At 48.7% G+C, this 20,927-nt stretch overlaps 1 protein-coding gene across 1 annotated transcript; it reads left to right on the top strand.

Moving 5' to 3' along the window:
- Positions 1–15,545: 15,545 nt before the first annotated feature.
- Positions 15,546–20,180, top strand: RMI2 (RecQ mediated genome instability 2). Its single transcript, XM_010980042.3, has 2 exons — positions 15,546–15,870; positions 19,018–20,180. The coding sequence occupies exons 1-2, from the start codon at positions 15,555–15,557 to the stop codon at positions 19,164–19,166; spliced, it is 465 nt and encodes a 154-aa protein (XP_010978344.2). The 5' UTR covers positions 15,546–15,554; the 3' UTR covers positions 19,167–20,180.
- Positions 20,181–20,927: the final 747 nt, after the last annotated feature.

Raw genomic sequence — 20,927 nt, 5'->3', positions numbered from 1 at the left:
TACAAGTGGAACCCTTAGAATTCTCAACACATAGTAAGCGCTCAACAATCACCCAGCTGGTGTCCACGTGGTCAGGTGACGTGCTCCCCTGAGGTTTGGCCACGCCCCATCCTTCATCCATAGTTCTGGGAAGCTGAACTCATCCCAGCACTTCCCTCCTACTGGTCCCAGCCCCCCTCCTGTCTGTGGAGGCCAGCAGCTGCTTGACAAGGATGTCCTATTCCCAGGAGACGCCTGGCTGCATTCCCAGCACCCCCACCACCTGCCCGCAACCTCTGAGTCGCTCCGCCGTGTTCTCTGGGGACCACAAGCAGAGACCAGAATGACAGTGGAATGGGCGTTGCCTTTTCTGTGGCTTCCTAGAATTCTGAGACTCCCAGGTCGGAAATGTGAAAGCAGAAGCCAAGGGCTGAGGGGTCTGCCACAGACCCGATAGACATGCCCTTCAGTCTCTGGGTCAGGGGACTGGCACTTGGTCATGTGTCTGAGACTGTTGTGTCTGGGTGGCCTGCCCAAGAATCAGATGGGGTGGCAGGACCCCCAAATCCCCCCTGTGATAGACGATGAATCTGCCGAGGCTCTGCTCCTCTCTTCTGCCTCTTCTGTCTGGTGGAGAGGGATGGAGGTTGGGTGTTGGGACCAGCCTGGTCAGGTCAGGGGTGGAGCTTTGGGAGTGGCAGCTGGTACCCTGAGGCCCCCAAACCCAGCCATCTCTGGGCTGTGAGGTTCCACACACCCAGGTTTGAATCCTGGCTCTGCCACCTAGCAGCTCTGTGACCCCAGGCCCCTGGCTTTAGCTTTGAGCCTTAATCTCATCTGTAAAGTGGGAGTGTTCCCCTGCAGAGGAAGCGGTATGAACGGCATCTGGTATTTCTGCTATTATCATTGTCATCATCCCTGCAGTGCCTCCCCAGACCCAAAGCTGGCTGTGTTGTGGCTCTCTGTGGGTTTCTTCTGCCCAGGTGAGGCTCCTGGGGTTGGCCTCATCTCCTGGAACTACCCTTTCCTTCCAGGGGCAGCTCAGGGAAATTTCCATGGAAGCCACAGGTTACTTCCTGTAGAGATGACACTCCAGGAGAGGCCCAAGAACAAGCTCCCGGGGGAGCCTCGGTTTACCCACTTATTAAAGGGCTTTACTGACCTTTGGCCTTAGAGCACCGGTTCCCTGATTTTAGGATTTCAAGGATCAGAAGACTTAATTGATAAGATTAACTACCGACTTTAAAAATGTATCAAGTATGGAGTTTTGGAGAAACCAACTAGTATCTACAGTTCTCATCCTTTCCTAAAAGGAAAGATGTTCCATGGGCATGTGTGCATACGCATATACACACACACACGTGCACACGCACACAGAAGCTCACAATGTCAGATGCAGGCTAGTCCCTAACAGAGAACAATGACAGTGATCAGTGCTTGCATGGTGCCAGGTCTGATCTCACTGAGGCCTTGATGCAGCCCCTGGAGCCAGACTCGACCTTCCAGCTGAGAGGTGGATGCCCAGGGATGTGAAGAGATGTGCCCAAGGCTATAGAGCTGTCAGGTGCTGATCCAGGATTCTACCCGAGAGGGGCTGGCTCTCCATCTGCATTTGCACCGCTAGGCCAGTGGTCCACCAGCTTCAGCAGGCATCAGTAGGGAAGTGCATTCCTAGCAAGTCCCCAGGTGGCACTGGCTGGGACCACCCTCTGGGAGCCACTGGTCTTCGTCATGCTGGCCCTATGGTTAGTTTTACCTCTAGGAAACACCTACTGATTTATCCTGCTTTTCCCTTTTTGCTTTGAAGACATTGTCAGACCTAGTCTGGGAGCCAGCATGTGGGACCCTCAGCGGGGCGAGGACACAGGTTTGGGCTGCCCCTTCCACCAGGGCTCAGTGTTGCCATCTGACAAGTGGGACTGTGGTGACTTTCTCTGCCTCTCTCCAGGGGCAGGGGAGTCAGGAGGGGAACCCAGGGAGATGGTTGGTGAGGATTCCTTTTAAGTAGCTGCCCTCAGATGATAGTGTTTACCGAGCATTCACAGTGTGCCAGACATGATTTTATGTGATTTTTTTTAAATCAAACATTTATTAAGAGCTTTCCAGGTCCCAGGCAGGCACTGTTCTGAGGTTCTATGTATATCAACCCATTCAATTTCCATTACAAGGTAAGGACTATCTTATCCTTGTTTTACAGGTGAAGAAACAGGGGGACAGAGAGGGTAAGTTACTTGCCTGAGGTCCCACAGCAAATAAGAGGTAAGGTCAGGATTCCAAACCAGGCTCAAAGACTGCAGAATCTGTCCCTTGTCCCAACTGTGATCTTGGTAATGAGAGCCTAGATCAGGGCTGGGATGGAAGGAGGGCTCTGCCTGGCGCTAACCCTGGCTTACTGGGTGTAGCGGGTTAAAAAACAGTGTCCTCCACAGAGACAGGTTCGCGTCCTAACCCCCAGAATCTGTGAATGTGACCTTACTTGGGGAAAAAAAAGTATTTATGGATGTAATTAAGTTAAGGATCTGGAGATGAGGACATCTTGGATGTAAGGTGGGCCCTAAACCCAGCAACAGGTGTCCTTATAAGAGAAAGTCAGAGGGAGATTTGAGACACACAGACACAGGGGAGGGGGAAGTATGAGGCAGGTGGGCGGAGGCCATGTGAAGGTGGAGGCAGAGATTAGAATCATGCAGCCATCTTGATTTCAGACTTCTGGCCACAAGAACTGTGAGAGAATACATCTCTATTGTTTTAAGTCATCAAGTTTGTAGTACTTTGTTACAGCAGCCCTAGGAAACTGACATGCTGTGTGACCCCGGGCAGGTCTCCTCTTCTCTCTGGGCCTCTCTCTTCTCACCTCAATCCTACCGTGTAGCTGCCAGGCCCCCTGCTCACTGGCCCCTGACGCCAGCCGGCCAGGGACCCCTTCAGGACCTGTGGGGAGTGTGGTGGGCCAGGGAGTCTCCCCTGGGACGGCACTGGGTAGGCCCCGGTGGGTTTGTGCCTGGACCTGCCTCCCATGCAGACACGCGAGGCTGGGGTCAGAAGATGTGGGATCTGCTGCAGACCTTGTGACTGGGACAAGACACTCTTACCCTAGGTCTCCTCTTCTGTGAGCTGGGAGCCCTCTGGCCTCCTGGGGTTGCTGCGAGCGTTCGCAGGGCTCCACCTCGACATGGTGGCCCTCGATCTGCCATGAATCTTGTCCTCAGTCCTTTAATGAGCTTTAACCAAGCACCTCCCACCTGCTTGGCTGGCCACGTGCCCCCCTCAAGATGAGGGTTGTCGTTATGATTATAATCATCTCCACTTTAGCGATGAGGGAGACTAAGGTCCAGAGAGATCACATCCTTTGTGGAAGGCACCAAACTCACAGAGAGAGAGACAGGACCCCAGCCCAGTTCTCCCCCGACTTCTGAGCAGCCGTGATTGCCAGAGGGGCTTCCTGGTAGGTGGGGGTGGTAAGAGCTGGCCATTTGGATTGGGGATGGTTTGTGCAGAGAGGAGCATGTGTGCCTTGTGTGTGCATGCCTGGGACCATCTGTGTGTGTGCCTCTGTGTGTGTGTGTGTACACATGTAGGGTGTGCATACAGGTATGTGCCCGTGTGCATGAGTTTTGCTTTCACATTCAGTGCTGCTCAGGGGCCCTGATTCCTGTAAACCCCATGGTCTGGTTTCCAGCAGACACTGCAGAGCAGCGGTGGTGGGCACCTGACCTTGGCTTGGTCTGATTTGCGGCTTCCCATTCTTACTGCTCTGGCTGCGGTGTGTGGAAGGGATGTAAATGAGGGCAGGGCTTCTGCCCCCACTGCCAGCTGCATGCCTCACCGGCTGTGGCATCTGCGGCATGAACCCAACTGTAAGAGCCTGAAGGAAGTCACGCACTCCCCGGGGCTGGTGAGGGCAGAGCAGCCTCAGGAAATGTGGGTCCATCTCAAGGGCCTCCAGGGCCGAACTGGCCAGAAAGAAAGATTGGTGAAGAAATTCACCTACAGTGTATCCAACTGTGTTGTCCCAGGCCTCAGTTTCCCCTCCTGTAAAAGAGGGATAGTAATTTCCCCTGTGCAGGGATGCATGCAATCATTCGTGTGTCCATCGGCGAGACCTTGGAGACTCAACCATGAATGGGATGTCCTCGTGGGCGCCAGCCTCTTCATATGCTCATAAGTGCTTCCCCCAGTGAGCAGAGGTCCGAGTGCAGAGCATCAAAGAGGGGTTGCATCCTCACGCCACTCTGTTCTACTCAGAAATAACAAATGAATTAATGCTGCTTCGTTAATCTTGTAACTACCTCCACGTGGTGGGTACTTTTATTTTCAACCTATTTTGTAAATGAAGAAGTTGAGTCCTGTTAAGGAATTTGCCCAGGGTCCCGTGCTAGGAGGTGGTCAAGCTGGAATTCCAGTCAAGGAGGGACTGGCTTTAAGCTGCTTCAGAGGCCTCCTTAGAGGCAGTGGGGCTTCCACTCAGCCCAAGGAGGAGGGAGGGCCCTCAGGCAGGAGGGACGGAGTCAGCAGAGTTGAGGAGGTAGGACCAAGCATGAGCACAGTGTGTCCAGGGAGAGAGTGGGGCAAGTGCCTTGGGGAGCAGCATGAGATCAGGATGAGAATGGAGGGGCCAGAGGAGGTAGGAGCATAGGGGTCCTTGAATGCCGGGGTGAGCACTCTGGGCTTCTCTCCGGGGGTGACGGGAGTCACAGTGGGAAGGGTGGGTAATCAGTTACTGGCTGGGCGACCTTGCTCACATCTTCTCAGTCCCCCAGTTGCTCAGCCCCCAAACCAGGGCATCTTCCTTGACTCCTCCCTTTGTCACCCCTTATCAGGCCACCAGGGAAGGTGGGCAGTAACCAGCCACTGTTTCTTATCTCTTCATACCCCCCTCCCCCAAGCCTCAGCATCTCCAATTACTGCAGCTACACCTCCTGGCTGGCCGCCCTGCTCCTCTGCCCCCACAGCCCATTTTCCACATAGCAGCCATGAGCATCTACTAAAAATGACAATCAAAGCACACCTCTCTTTCCTCTCTCTCTCTCAACCCTCCAGAGAGAATCCCCTTTGCGTTTAGAACAAACGTGAATCTCTCCCTGATCAGGCCCCCACCAACTTCTTGACCCCGCCGCCCACTACCCCTTCACTCACCTCATTCACACACAGGGTCATTCCCACCTCAGGGCCTTTGCACCTGCCAATCCCTCTGCCAGGAGTGCCCTTCCTTGAATCACTGATTCCTTCTCATCCTTCAGGACTAAGCATCACCAGCTGACAGAGCCTTTCCAGATAAAGATGCTCTCCCCAGCCCTGTGCATACACCTTACCCCAAACAGCCTCTGTCTCCTCACCCTTCACAAGCTATACATTTCATAAAATCAGAGTCGCCGTCTGTTTGTTTACTACTGTATCCAAGTGCTGGCATGTAGCAGGCATTTGGTGAAGTATAGTTGATTTACAATGTTGTGTTAGTTTCCAGTGTACAGTACAGTGATTTATTTATACACATATATGTTTATTGTTTTTCATTATAGGCCATTATAAGCTATTGAATATAGTTCCCTGTGCTATATAGTAGGACCTTGTTGTTTATCTATTATGTATATAGTAGTGTGTATCTGCTAGTCCCAAACTCCTAATTTATCCTCTACCCCCACTTTCCTCTTTGGTAACCTTAAGTTTGTTTTCTACATCTGTAAGTCTGTTTCTGTTTTGTAAATAAGTTCCTTTGTGTCACATTTTAGATTCCACATATAAGTGATATCATATGGTATTTGTCTTTCTCTATCTGACTTACTTCACTTAGCATGATGATCTCTAGGTCCACGCATGTTGCTTCAAGTGGCATTATTTCATTCTTTTTTATGGCTGAGTAGTATTCCATCACATATATTTATATGGCATATATATATATACCACTTCTTATTGAATGAAGGAATGAGCAAAGAGATCAGACTCAGTCTTTCTCTCTGTAGAATGGGGTCACACCAGACCTCCCTGTTAGGGATGTGTGGCTCAGAGGTAATGCTTGCACACAGCCAGGGTTCCTCTCCCCTCATCCAAGGGCTCCCCCACCATGCCTCCTAGAGCCTGGCTTCCTCCAGCTCCCTCAAGCTCTCTGCACTGGCAGCAGGTGCCTGGGCAGAAGGGCCATCCTACGAGATCCTGGACTGGCAGTACCCAGCCCCTCTGTCCACAGGTCCCTGAGGATGGCTGGGGGCTTGGCCCCCACAGCCCAGCCCCAGGCTCATGCAAATTCTGTCTCCCAGCACAGCAGCTGTGGCACCCAAATACAGCCTTTTTAGAAGAATCTCTTGGGGTTGACTCACACTTCCTTTGTTTCCAGCTGGGTTCACTCAAGAGTGTTGCTGTTTTGCAAGGCTGAGGTTTGAGTCCTTCAGAAGCAAGTGCCCGGGCGGGAGTGCTGTCTGCCTCAGTGAACCTATAAGAGGGTCACGCCCCGTGCCGAAAACCTCAGTCTCAAGACAGTTGGGAAACAACTCTTTCTGGCAGTTGGGGCATTCCGGTTTGGAGAAACTGCTTTGAGGCTTCCTCAGACGGTCATCATGTGCATCTCTTTGCCTCCCAGCCTAAGCCTGCCCGAAACCCACCAGAAAAAGGGACCTGCTGCCCTTGAAGGGCCATTTTATCATCTTGTGTCCACCAGGTTTCCTTCCTGCCCTACAAAAGATGGCATTCCTATTCCCTGCCTTGCTCAGCAGGTTTTCCTTTCTGTGCACACATGCACAGTGGTGCTCGGTCTCATTTTTCTAGAACAGCCCCACTTTCACAGAACTATGATCCGTTTGGGAAAAGGGTTCATTACAGGTACAATATATCGACCCAGGTTTCTTGTTTACAACCCTGGAGGAATTTTCACTTAAATCACGTCACACAAGGGAAAAGGAATCCTGGACTGGACTCTGTGTCCCCATTTTTGGTTTGAAAATATGTTCTTTGAAGCCACATATATACTGATCAGAGGTCATCTTTGGCAAAGGAGAAAAATCGGCCAAAGCTTCTAGGTAATAACCAGCCACCTTTTTTGGTAATGTTTAACCCATTTTATCACATCTGCACATGGAGAGGACTCAAGCTTTGGAGGCAGACTGATTCGGGGTCAGCCTCCTACTGGCTGTGTGGCCTTGGGCAAGTTACTTAACCTCTCTGAAGCCTGGGTTCCTTGAGGGTAGATTGAGGGCACAGTGATCCCTGGATACTTTTATTTTTCCTGGTTTGAAACTTTAAAAAAAAATAAAGATGAAATTCACCTAACATAAAATTAACCATTGTAAGGTTAAAAATTCAGTGGCATTTAATACATTCACAATGTTGTACAATTACCACCTTCATCTAGTTGTAAAACATTTTCATCAGCCCAAAAGGAGACACTGTACCCATGAGCAGTTACTCCGCACTCCTCCTGTACTCTTTAGGCATTAATCTGTACTGCTGGACTTTCCTGGGTCTCCTAGGCTGAGACCTCTGAAGATGAAATGGTGTTTTCCAGCAGGACCACAGCCAGTGACAGCAGGGAACCTGCTGTTATTTGCATGGAGTTGTCTACCCCAGGTCTGGGATTCTGCTCTGGGTGTGTGCGTGTGCGTGTGCGTGTGTGTGTACAGTTCTACGAATTTTAACACAGGTAAAGACTGATGTAACTATCGCCACAACTAGCACACAAAATAATTCCAGAACCCCAAAAAGTTCCCTCCTGATGCCCCTTTGTAGTCAGGCCCCTCTACCTCCCCCAGCCCCTGGCAACCACTCATCTGTTTTCGGTCCCTATAGTTTTAGTCATTCCAGAGTGTCATATAAATGGATTCCTCCACTGTGTGAAATTTTGAGTCTAGAACTTCTTTTGCCCATAATGAATTTGAGATTCATCCAAGTTGCTGCAATTTTCAGTCATCCCTCCGTCTTTATTGCTGAGTAGTAATTCATGGTGTGTTTGTTTCTCCATTCACCTGTTGAATGACATCTGGGTTATCTCCAGTTCTGGGTGATCATGAATAAACTGTCATAAATATCCGTGTTCTTGTGTGAGCCTAAGTGTTCCTTTCTCTAGGGTAGATACTCAGGAGTGGGAATGCTGGGTTGTAAGGTGAGTGTATGTGATTCTTCCTTGTTGGATCCTGGGTATGTTAAACCACACTGGGCCTCAGTCTCGCACATCTGTTAAATGGGCATAATAGCAGCGCCTGCCTCATCAGGTTATTGTGAAGATGAAATGAGGTGACGTATGTAAGACAGAATAAATGGTCAGTCATTATTGCCTCTAGCTCTTTTTTGGGGGGTGGGGGAGGTCATCCATGTCTTTGGCCATGTTTTTGCCTGCAGTGAGTGGGGGTCACCAGCCAGGGTTTTCATGAGAGGTGAGGTATGAGAATTTCCTTGGGACCAGAGGATATCCTTTCTGGAGCTAGAAGTTGAAGTCCTGGGAAATTTATTATCAAGTCTGGTGCAGACAGAGGTCCTATCTACAGGGGAGCTCTGCATTAGGATGACCTAGCTTTTTAATTTCACAGAAGGGGAAACTGAAACTCAGAGAGGAACAGTCTTGCCCAAGGCCACCCAGCCAGGCAGTGGCAGAGAAGGACCTGGCCCCAGGGTTCCTGATGTGTCAGCTCCCCATTTGACTGTTGCTCCTTTGGGGCAGGGGCTGGTTCTGGCTTGTAGGTCTCTATAGCCCCAGAGGCCAGCACAGTGTCTGCCAGATAGTAAGTGCCCGTTACATGCTTGGTAAGTGAACGCATGCATGTCAGTGGGAACTGCATGTGGCTGAGCTGAACTGAGCAGTCAGGAGGGAGAGGACAAATTGCCCGCTGCAGTGGCCACCTTGGTGTGTGCCTGGATCTGCCTTCTGGACTGAGGTGCTCGCTCCTCAGCTGCTGAGAGAGTTGGCATCCAGCTGAGTCCCTCTCCAGGAACGACCCTAATTCACATACCCCATTCCAATGGCTGGTCCGTGTGGGGGACAAAGACCCAGCCCCCATTCCCCCAGGTAGGACATCCCTGTGGGGCTGTTCCAGCTAGACCAGCACTCATTCATTCAGGAAGTATGTACTGAACAACTACCGTGTCCCAGGCGTTGTTCTGGGGTCCAGCAGTGACTCCAAACAGACCAGGACTGTTTGTTTGAGGGGCATTGGCTTTCACATTTTGGGATTTCACCGGGACCAACTCATCTCGCAGGCCCACCATTGCCAGCTCCCCCACCAGCTCCTGGGGCTGGCCCTTAGAGGTCTTTAGGCGCTGTGGGCTTACATTGGGAGAAGGAAGCCGACCCAGGATGCTCAGGTCTCTGGACAGACACATCCAGGCTCAAATGCCAGCTTAGTGCTTCTTTGCATTTCTCTGATGACTAATGGTGTTGAGCATCTATTCATGTGCTTATTGGCCATTTGTATATCTTCTTTGGACAAAATTCTATTCAAGTTCTTTGCTTTTAAATTGGGTTGTCTTTTTGTTACTGAGTTGCAAGTGTTCCTTATATATTTTGGATACTGGACTTCAATCAGATATATGATTTGTAAATATTTTCTCCCATTCTGTAGACTATCTTTTCTTTCTTTATAATGTCCTTTGATTAAAATGCCAGTATTTTAAATTCTGATGAAGTCCAGTGTATTTTTTTCTTTGGTTGCTTGTGCTTTTGGTGTCATTTCCAAGACTCCATCACCATATCCAAGGTCATGAAGATCTACCCCTACATTTTCTTCTAAGAGTCTTACCTCTTTCATGTGGGTCTTTTATCCATGTTATGTGTGGTGTGACGTAGGGGTACAACTTCTTTCTTTTGCATGTTGTTCTAGCACCATTTATTGAACAGGCTGTTCTTCCCCCACTGAATGATCTTGTTGGCCCTTGTCAAACAGCAGCTGGCCCTGGATACATGAGTTTGTGTTTGTATCCTCAATTCCATTCCATTGATCTGTATGCCTCTCCTATGTCAGTACCACATGGGTTTGATTACTGTAAGCTTAGTACTTTTTGAGCCTCATTTCATCCTCTGTAAAGTGGAAGGTAGGTCCCTGGCAGGGGTTTGTGAATGAAATGAGCTGATGTAGATATAGCAGCTGGCAGCACGCCTGGGCTGGAGTGGTTGTGGCAAAAGAAGTTGCTGTTGTTATTATTATTCGCCTGGAAGGATGGCTCTTACTTCCAAAATGTGGGTTGTGCTTCGGGGCTCCCCTAGGAAGCTGGAAAGGGGGATGGGCACCTTGAGTGTGCAGCAGTGAACAGACATCACTGTTGGTGCAGGGGGCCCAGCAGTGCCCGCCATTATACCCTGAGGCACAGAACTCCACATATGCTACTGATCTCCTCTGAGCCCAGCCCAGGGCTGGCCTGGGCCTGCAGCTTCTGTGGCTGGGGCCTGTGGTAAGGAGAACCCCATGCTCTGGCGTAGAGTCATGAAAAATGGGCATCAGAGACAAAGAAGCAACAGTCTGTCCAGCGACCTTCTGATCACATTCTGTGAATGAGAGAGTAGGACGCCTGCTTGTCACTGAGTTGGGACGGGTGTTGGCTGGGCCTCAGAATCACTCTAGGGTCCCACTCCCCAGATCCTGTGTGGGGAGGCTGTGGTGCGGCCCTGGAACCTAGAATCATCCTTCATCATTATATTATTAACAGAACTGTGCACTGCCTCTCCATGCATCCACCACTTAGATTCTACAATGAAGTTTACTCACCTTATCACACATCTGGTCTCCTGTCCTCCCCTCCCTCCACTGTGAATCTACTTTACTTTTTGTTGACCTTCAAAGCACACCCACTCATAATTCGTCCTGCATTTTGTTAACCAAAGTTCAAGATGTGTCTTTTTTTTAAACTGAAGTATAGTCGATTTACAATGTGACAATTTCTGGTATACAGCATAGTGATTCCTTGATACATACATATTTATATTCCTTTTCGTATTCTTTTTCATTATAGGCCATTAAAGGTATTGAATATGGTTCCCTGTGCTATGCAGTACGAACTCATTGTTTATCTATTTTATATATAGTAGTTAGTATCTACAAATCTCAGTTCTCCCCCAACCCCGTAAGTACAAGTTTGTTTTCTGTGTCTGTGAGCCTCTTGTTTTGTAAATAAGTTCATTTGTGTCCTTTTTTTTTTTTTAGATTCCACATATAAGTGATATCAGATGGTATTTTTCTTTCTCTGACTTACCTCACTTGGTATGATAATCTTCAGGTCCATCCATGTTGCTGCAGATGGCATTATTTTATTCTTTTTTATGGCTGAAGGATATGTCTTTTTGATCGAACCTGTACTTGAAAACATTTCCCCAGGAATTCATCCTGGTGATGACCTAGGTTAGTGGGTAAGAGCCCACCTTACCTGGGGCACTGATTAATTCAAAGACGGGAGCGGGACCTCCATGTCCCCAGGTCCTGATATGCAACAGGGCTTACTGTGCCATCCAGCACATGCACAGTGGCCTGCCAGCCTCGGTCGGCGGGGGACCAGTTATCCGAGGCCAGTGGAGCCGGGTCCTGCAGCTCTGTCCTACTGTTCCACCTGGGCAGGATTCAGTCATCATCCACAGATGGTAGCTTGGCCCCATTGGCTCCTCAGCCAAGCACATACACCAAATGTCAGAACCTGCACTTCATCCTACTGAGCAGGATTACCATGGCAACAACACATCGTCAGTGGGGTAAAACTAACCTGTCTCACGACGGTCTAAACCCAGGTCACGTTCCCTATTAGTGGGTGAACAATTCAACGCTTGGTGAATACTGCTTCATAATGATAGGAAGAGCCGACACCAAAGGATTGGAATCCCTGGCCTTACTGTACCTCACCAGCTGTGTGGTCTTGGGCAGATCACATCATCTCTCCAAACCTCAGTTTCTCCACCTATAAAATGGGCTTAAGAAAAGCACTTACGTCATAGGGTTGCTCTGAGGAGTTGCAGACTCTGCACATGAAGCACCTGGTATGATGCTTAGTATGTAGTAAGCGCTCGGCTAATGACAACTTTTGCCATTTTGAAGATGTTACTGCATGGACAGTCTCCCAGAACAAACCCTTTTCTTAGCCACTAGGGTTTGGTCTTTGTTCTTGGCAACCAGGAGCGTTTTTGGCCTGATCTGCCCGGGAACTGGTGAATAGGATGGTTGAGTGCGAGGCCAAGGCCCTGAATTCCCCTGGGCTTACCTTTGCCCTCGGTGGCAGGAAAGCCCCTTCCAAGGGTCTTTGATCTCACTTGGAAGCTGGGGCCCAGGAAGGCCTGCACAAGGGTTGCTTCCAACCCAGGTAAGGGGGGGCAGGTGGGAAGGGGGATGATGCTCCAGAGGGGAGGCTCACCCATCGTGTGAAGACAGACCCCAGTTGTCTGCTCATGACAGTCATTTATGATGACAATTTCGCAACTCCTGGAGCTGGCAAAACACGCAGCTCCCTGGCTATTTTGCGGAAGGTACCGAGGTGCTTCCCATTAAGTATCACACACCTGCTCAGGCACCGGGACAAGAGCTCGCATTCTAGGGACCACACTTGCTGACTGGCTGCCCGTGGGCCAAGGTCACCCACAGGCTGCTTTCAGGGACACACAGCCTTCATTTATTGATTGATTTGAGAATTGAATCCATTGCCAACATGTTTTAAAATATGGAGGTTATAGGTCAAAATGCCTTAAAAAATCAGATCTGGCAACACTGGGCCCACATTCCCATGGGGTAACCATTGGCTGAGTGTGACTGGCTCCTTGATGGGGGTACACGAAAGCCAGTGTGTCCCTGCTACACCAGGGTTACTTGCCTGGCTGCCTGGCATGGTAGTTTGGACACCTGGTCTGCTGGTGAGGCTGACTCAGACTCAAGTATTGATGGTTAAAGACAGAATGTGATGAGTATGTAGATAATGACAGTGGCTCTCAGCAGGGGGTGATTACACCCTCCAGGGGACATTGGCAACGTCTGAAGCCACTTTTGGTTGCCACCTTGAGGAGAGCGCTACTGACATCTAGTGGGTGGAGGCCAGGGATGCACATCCCACAATGCACAGAGGACAGCTCCCTCAACACAGAATTCCCCAGCCCCAAAGGTCAATAGGGCTGAGGCTGAAAAACCCTAGATTAGGGGTGCCAGCCACCTGGTCTGGAAGAGAGAGTTTAACTCCAGTTGTGGGCTCTAGAATGGCTCCTTGAAGAGAGGGGATTTTGGCGGTGGCAGGCACGTGGTGACTGAGGTAGGTTTCAGCTGGGAGAGATTGGGGGAAGGCACTGGGGGCAGAGAACAGCATGAGCAAAGGTGTGGAGCCATCTTTGGTGGGGAGGTGGGCGATAGTGTGGACAGTGAGATGGGAGGTGTGGTTCAAGGAGCACGAAGTTTGGGGTCAGATGGACTTGGGTTGAGTCCTGGCTCCACCGCTCACTAGCCGTGTGGCCTAGGCTTGTCATTGGCCGGAACCTCAGTTTCACATCTGTCAAACGGGGATAAGAAATGAGATTATGTTTCTATGTTATGTTTCTATCACCACTCCTCTGTTTGTACTCTGTGTCCCCATTCTGAAATGCCAGCAATTTGCTGAATGCCTTCTGTCCTCTCTCTCCTCTCTGGGCCTTCCTCATATGGTTCCTTCTGCCTGGAATGCTTACATTCCAAGTGTATGGATTGCACCATCAGGGGGTTATAAACCAAGCACTGATAAGTTTAGATTTGTGTTTGTTTTTTTAATTGAGGTACAGCCTATTTATAATGCTGTGTTAATTTCTGGTGTACAGCATAATGATTCATTTATAGGTATATGTTCTTTTTCATTATAGGCCATTACAAGGTTGAATATAGTTCCCTAGTAGGACTTTTCTTTTTTGGTAGGCGGAGGTAATTAGGTTTATTTATTTATTTTTAAAGGAGGTACTGGGGATTGAACTCAGGACCCTATGTATGCTAAGCATGCACTCTACCACTTGAGCTATACCCTCCCCCCAAAAAGGGCCTTGTTGTTTATCTATTTTATATACAGTAGTTAGTATCTGCACATTTCAAACTTCCAATTTACCCCTCCCCACCCCCAGGCTTGTGTTTTGGAAAGATCACTCTGCCAGCAGCACAGCTTGAGGGGTGTGTGTTTGTAGAGTACGAGAGAATGCATGTGCAAATTTGAAGGCCAAGAGAATGGTGGGTAATTCCTTGGCCTTTACTCCATCACTTCCCTGGCCTTTGGGTGACTTGGGGAAGGCCAGTCATACCCAGCAGGCTTGAAGGGGTGGGATTCTCTCTTGGTTAAAATCCCTGCTTCCTTTTCAAGCTAGGACTGGTTACTCTATAGGTTAGAGTTGAGGCATAGAGGCCAGGACTCCACAGAAGCTACTGCCAGAGAGGCCATGGGCAAGCCACCTAGCTTCTGTGAGCCTAGTTTCCCCATCTTTGTAGAACAATTTTTATAGGGTGTGGGGGTACATGGGACACTCCCTACAAAGCTTTTAGGACAGAGCCGGGCTCAATATGTCTTAACTGTTTTATAGAAATTGAGCTCTTGCTGAATACCTTCAGTAAGCCTCATACTACAGGAGGCCCTGGGAGTACAAAGTCTCCTCGAGACTGGTCTTGACTAAAAGAACTGCTTGGTTTAGGATTTGTGGATTTTACAGATTAGAGACATGCAATTTTTAAGGGGCAATCCCATTTCTAGAAATTTATCTGAAACATATGCACAAAGATTTAGCTCTAAATGTAAGTTCACAGTAGTGATTTATAAGGTGAAAAATTGGAAATAGCCTAATGCCCACCCACCTCTAGGATACTGGTTAGATAGGTGATGAGACAAATTAAATCTTGTGCAGTCATTCAAGAGTAAGCAGGTAGTTGCTGATATGAAAAGATGTTTATTATAAGTGAAAGCAATATACAAAACAGTATTTGTGTATAAAACACACATACGTGTGTATATATTTTGAAACTTGGACACTAATATACCCAAACGTTAACAGTGAGTTGATATCTAAGTGATTTTTACCATTTTTTCTTATCCTAGATTTCCTTTTCTAAGTTTTCTACAATGAATGTGTATGTCTTTTCTGAAAAATATAGTAATGTATTTTATGAACTTTTAAGTTATTTTGTTATTAAAATGTAATAAATAAAAATAGTAATAAAAGAAATCAGTTTTATTGGCTGTCCCTGTCCCTCTTTCCAGCCTTATCTCTCGACTCGATTCTTGATCACTCCCAATAAACATGGGCTTATCAATACTACTATTCATTTCAGTATTTTCTAGTATTTATCAGCTTCAGAGAACCGTACTATGCAAGATGATGTAAAGATGAATACTCACATTCTCCAGGTGATTTGCGTGCACGCCAAATTTTGAGGTGCGTGGAAACGGAGTTCGTTACCTCCCTCCTTCATTTGTTCTCTTTTAATTCATTTCATCCATTCATTCCTAGCTTGGGGGCGTTTATTTACTTTACGTACGCATGCGCACTCCTAGAGAATGGGAGGGGCCGCTCTCTTCAGCGGTCCCGCCTCCCGGCGCTGACCATTGGCCGGCTCCGCCAGCGCGTCCCTGATTGGTGGTCGCAGGCCGAGCCTCGCCGATCAAAGTTGGCGGGAAAGGGACTGCCGGGCAGAATGGCGGCGGCGGCGGCGGCTGCATCTCCCGCGGACTCGATTTCCGGCGGCGGCCCTGCGGCCGTAAGGCTCCCGCGGTCGCCGCCGCTCAAGGTGCTGGCGGAGCAGCTGCGGCGCTACGCGGAGGGCAGCCCGGGCTCGTGGCAGCTGTCGCGGGCGGCCGCGGGCCGTGGGCCGCTGGAGCTGACGGCCGTGTGGATGCAGGGCACGGTGGTGGCGGCGGGCAGCGGCGAGGCGCGGCTGCGGGATCCTAGCGGGGCCTTCTCCGTGCGCGGCCTAGAGCGCGTGCCGCGTGGGCGGCCCTGCCTCGTCCCAGGTAACGGCCAGATTCAAACCCGAGGCAGACCCTCGGTTTGTACCGCCCGAGGGCGGGGCCTGGCAGTCCCACCTCCCGGTCTTTGCCCAGCTGGCCCCCCGCCTGGATACCCTTCCTTCCTGTCCCCTCTCCAGTCAAGCGCCACCCAAGATGATCCGATGATAAGCATTACCTGCAGCCGTTCGAAATACACAGATTCCTACCACCACCAGCCCTCCCAGATGGAATCTCCTGGGAAGGGACCACCAACTTCTGTATTTGTAACAAACCCCCGTCCCCACGGGTGACTTTTTCCCCCATCGAGTTTTGGAAAATACTGTGGGAAATTTTTGTTCATTCTTACCGTCTGGATTCAAATATACCTTCCTTAGAGGAGCTCTCCCTGATCCCCAGGAATGGGGAGCCCTGCTGTACCCCTCTTTCATGGAATTGCCTTAGGCTGTAGTTCATTCCTGTTTCCTTTTAAAACAATTGTGTTCAGACTTGAGCCTGTATCAGACTTACCCTAAGGGCTGGTTAAAACTCACACTGCTGGGCCACAGCCTCAAAGTTTCTGTCTGTTTGTCTGGGTGGGGCTGAGAATTTGCATCTCTAACCAGCTTCCAGGTGCTGCTGGTGCTGCTGGCCTGGAGGCCACACTTTGAGAAGCCCTGGGCCTTACTGCAGCAGGGTGGGGACCGTGTCTTTCTGACAACTATTCTTAGGGTTAGGTTGAATTCCTGGCACTGGCTCCATCCGGCTGAGCTCCGTGGAGCGCTTTTCTTAACCTTTCTGGAGCTGTCCTGCCTCTTTCTGAAGGGACCAATAATTCCTGCCTGTGGTGTGGATTCAATGCATTTTTTTAAAAATAGCTTTAACACAGCTCCTGGCTCACAGTGAGGGTTCCAAAATTTGTGACTTTTGTTTTTAACTATGCAATGCTCCTGCTCCCTTCTCACCCCACCCTTGCCCCATCCTTTCAGCCTCCCTCTGTCTGCCCTCCATTGCAATGTTAGTCTACCACAAAGTCTGCAAACTACAGGCTGCCAGCCCTTTTTCCATGGCTCGTGAGCTAAAAATGTTTTTTACATTTTCAAATGGTTGAAAAAAAATCAAGACAATTTCATGACATGTGAAAATTTTATGGTGGGAGGATATCGCTCAGTAGTAGAGTGTGCTCAGCATGCACGAGGTCCTGGGTTTAGTCCCCAGTACCTCCATTAAAATTGATAAAATCAATAAATACCCAATTACCTAAATACCTAAAACCTAATTACCTTCCCCCTCCATAAAAATGATTTTTTAAGGAAGTTTATGAAATTCAATATCAGTGTCCATAAGTAGTTTTATTGGAACATGGTCATTTAGGTACTGTCTAGGGCTGTTTCCCACTACAGCCAGACTTGAATAGTTGAGACAGAAACCCCATGGCCTGCAAAGCCTAAAGTATTTAGTCTCTGGCCCTTTACAGAAAAAGTTTGCCGACCCTTGGCATAGATGTGGTCCCTTGCTGTTTGGGATCTCACCCCCCAGACAGTGCTCTTAGAAGGCAGGCTGTGGGGAGGGGGGAGCTCCCATATGGTTGGCACCAGTAGGTATCCTTAGTGGGCATTCTGTGTTGGTGAACCCATCTGATTCACCCACTGGCCTGAATGCCTGCAGGCTGGGGTCTTTTGCCATTTCTTCTTGCTGCTTAATACCAAGGTCTGACTGACAAATTGGTTACTGCCTTCAGGTAGGGAGGCAGAATAGTAAGCAGGCCACTAAAACAAAATAATGTCGTAGGCTTGGGCTTGAACACAGGGAGCCTTGGGCCCAGAAGAGGGACAAATGATCCAGGCCTGCTGGGTCAGAGGGTGAAGGCCTGATGGAAGGGAGGGGCGTGGTGGGGAAGGAGAAGGGGAGACAGTGGAGAGGGGAGGGTGTGGGTAAAATGAACAGGACTAGTAACCAGACTGTCTAATCTCAGGAGGAAAGAGCTCAGGCCTTTGAGTTCATCTGTCTAGTTGTGTTATGCGCCATCGTGTGTGTGGATTTCCTGTGTGTGGATTTCATGTGGATCTCCTGTTTACCGCTCCTGCTGGGATCTCCGTGGGCTTGTTCTTCCTTTCCTGGGTCTTCAGTCATTTTCTGAGGGTTCCATCTCCACCAGCAGGTTAGGGCCATTCACTGGGTGTGGCATGTGTATTTTTAGACCTAGCCTCACTGAGGAACCCCATGTTACTTGCCCAGGTAGAATGTAGAGATGGGTTCAGGAAAACCTAAGTACATGGTGCCAGACATTGAAGACCAGAGGGTATGGTGTCGTCTGGCCTGGCTTCCTTCAGTCAGTGCCCCAGGGCCCAAGGGCAAACCCAGCCTTGCTGTTGGAAGCAGTATGATTAAAGTAGCCTCACAGGGGCATGCAGTGGGGGCTGGCAGCGTGCCTGCTCTTCCTGCTGTGTTTGGGGTTTTTTACACAATTGAGTTTTGTGTGGTTAAGACTGGCCAAGTTTTGCTTTCAAGGAGAGCCACTTCCCTAAGGGAATGGGAAGAGAGTCGTGGTTAATATGTCATTAGATCATTGTGATGGCAGCCTGCCCTCTTGTTGATTTGCTTGCGTGTGCCCAGCTGGTGGCAAGAGGTGGCAGGGATCCGTCCCAGGCAGTTGGAACAGCAGGGTGGCATAGGGCAGCTCCCGCCTGCCCAGCTCTTTTGGCAACATGAAGGGAAAATTGGATTTGCTTTGGGGCTGTCAGGGTGTTGTCTTTGCAGGAAGAGGACCAGTCCTGTGCACAGAAACCAGTCACAGACACTGACATTGAGCAAGGAACAAAAAGAGAAAAGCTGGGGTTTTCTGGCCCTGTCTTAGAGCAGTCTGTCTAATTACAAACTCATCCTTTGATGTGAGAGTCTCTTCCATTCCTTGGACATGTAGCTTTGTACAGCAGCCTGTGGTGATTTTGTTCTAACATTTTAACACCAGAAACCAAAGAAGATGCAGAGGTCATCCTCCAGGTTCAATGTGGAACTCACTTGGCATTTTGATATCTACTCTCCACATTTTTCAGTCTCCAGTTTGCCTCTCTGATAAAGTTCAGCCCTCTCAAGGACTGCGTTCTGTTTTGTTTTTTTTGTTTTTATTTTCTCTATCAATGTGAACTTTCTACTGGGCTTTTCTTCTTCTAGGAAAGTATGTGATGGTGATGGGAGTGATTCAGGCCTGCAGCCCTGAGCCATGCCTCCAGGCTGTGAAGATGACAGACCTCTCCGATAACCCTCTCCATGAAAGCATGTGGGAACTGGAAGTGGAAGATCTACACAGGAATATTCCTTAGATGATGTTGGAGCCCTCGATAAAAACAACCAACATTCTGAAGCAACTTAGGTTCTTATACCCTGTGGATTTCATGGACATTACTCAATATATATTTCTCAAAAGTTGATTAGAGAGCTTTGCTCCAAGGAGCCCTGATGTAGGATTTCTAAATGCTGGGACCCTCCAGTGAACTCAGCGCCTGCCGCCCCTTGCTTTGACTATTTGCTGATGAAAAGCAGATGTTTCGTTTTGCTCTCTCTTTCTCCTCCCCACACACTCCCTCCGTTTTTTTGTTCTTTGTTTTTTGTTTTATGTGTGTTAATTCCCTTTCTAAAGCACACAGAAATCTCACGTTGCATTTTCCAGGTTTGACAAGTGATGATACTTTTTCCGTTACTACCGTGACCCTATTTTACGATGCAAAATTTGTATCTCAGTCATTGCCTGCAGAGATTAAAATGTGGTTATGGGCAGGAAAACAGACTGTGTGAAAAAGGAATGATCTCATGGCTCGAGTCTTCTCCATCAACAACTTCCAAATTATTCAGTTTGCAAGCCGAATGGCATCTTCTAACTGCAGGCACAGCGCCTCTCAGAGACAGCCCCCTTTCTGTTTCAGACGCCACTCAGCCCTTGAAGGTCCATTTCCCGCTGAAATGGACATGCCCACCGTTCCCTTCTTCCTTCACTTGGGGATGTTGAAACACTTCCAGAATTTCTCGTTGAAACTAAAAATCAAGATGAATAACGGCTTCTAGGCATTAATTAAACTTCTGTCTCATCACTCGTGTTAAGACACTGCAAGGGAGCGACCTCCAGAATCAGTTTGTACGTTGTTTTTGGTACAGAATGCTGTCTAGCTGTGATTGCACTGAATGTGGGGCCGCTGCTCCCTGCTTCTTACCTAACCTTCATTTTTCCTTAGATTGTAAATCTCAGGTGGGGGTCAGGTTAGGTTCCTGATCGCTGGAGAGTTTTGCTAGATTACTGATCTCTACCACTAATAAATTGTTTTATTGATCTCTACTACTAACTAATTGTTAATTGTTTTATGCTGTGTTTTAAAAAAAAATCAGATTTTATTTTTTTAGACAGCTCAGATTTATAGGAAAAAAAAAGAGCAGGAGGTATGGAGTTCGGATACAGGATAGGCGCCCTCCCTCAGTTTCCTCTGTTATTAACATCTCGCCTTGCTGTGGTACATTTGTTACAATTGATGACCCAGCAGCACTGATACATTGGTAACTAAAGTCCATAGTTTACCTTAGGGGTCACTCTTCGCAATGTACATAGAGTTCTATGGGTTTCACAAAGGCATAATATCATGTATCCCCCATTACAATATCATACAGAATAGTTTTGTTGCCCTAAAAACTCTTCTGTGCTCCACCTAGTCATCCTTGCCTCCCCTGGCAACTACTGATTTTTCTACTGTCTCCATAGTTTGCCTTTTCCAGAATGTCATGTGGTTGGAAGCACAGTCTGTAGCCTTTTCAGACCGGCTTCTTTCATCCAGCAATATGCATTTAAGGTTCCCCCGTGTAGTTTATAACTTGGTAGCTCATTTCTCTTTATCCTAATACTCCACTGTCTGGATGTACCATAGTCTGTTTATCCATTCACTTACTAAAGGACATCCATCGGATTCCAGTTTTTAGCAGTTATTAATGGGGCTTCCGTAAACATTCGTGTGCAGGTTTTGTATGGACATAAGTTTTCAACGTACTGGGGTAAATGCCCAGGAGCACGATTGGTGGGTATATGGTCAGCCTATGTCTAG

Source organism: Camelus dromedarius, chromosome 24 (genome assembly GCF_036321535.1).
Source record: "Camelus dromedarius isolate mCamDro1 chromosome 24, mCamDro1.pat, whole genome shotgun sequence".
NCBI classification, from domain to species: Eukaryota; Metazoa; Chordata; class Mammalia; order Artiodactyla; family Camelidae; genus Camelus; species Camelus dromedarius.
This window is presented reverse-complemented; position numbering and strand designations above follow the sequence as displayed.

Bases quoted from the DNA above. Each gene is read 5' to 3' on its own strand.
- RMI2 (XM_010980042.3), top strand. From the start codon at position 15,555: ATGGCGGCGGCGGCGGCGGCTGCATCTCCCGCGGACTCGATTTCCGGC. The intron at 15,871-19,017 runs GTAACGGCCAGA...TTCTTCTTCTAG, and splicing joins GCGGCCCTGCCTCGTCCCAG to GAAAGTATGTGATGGTGATG.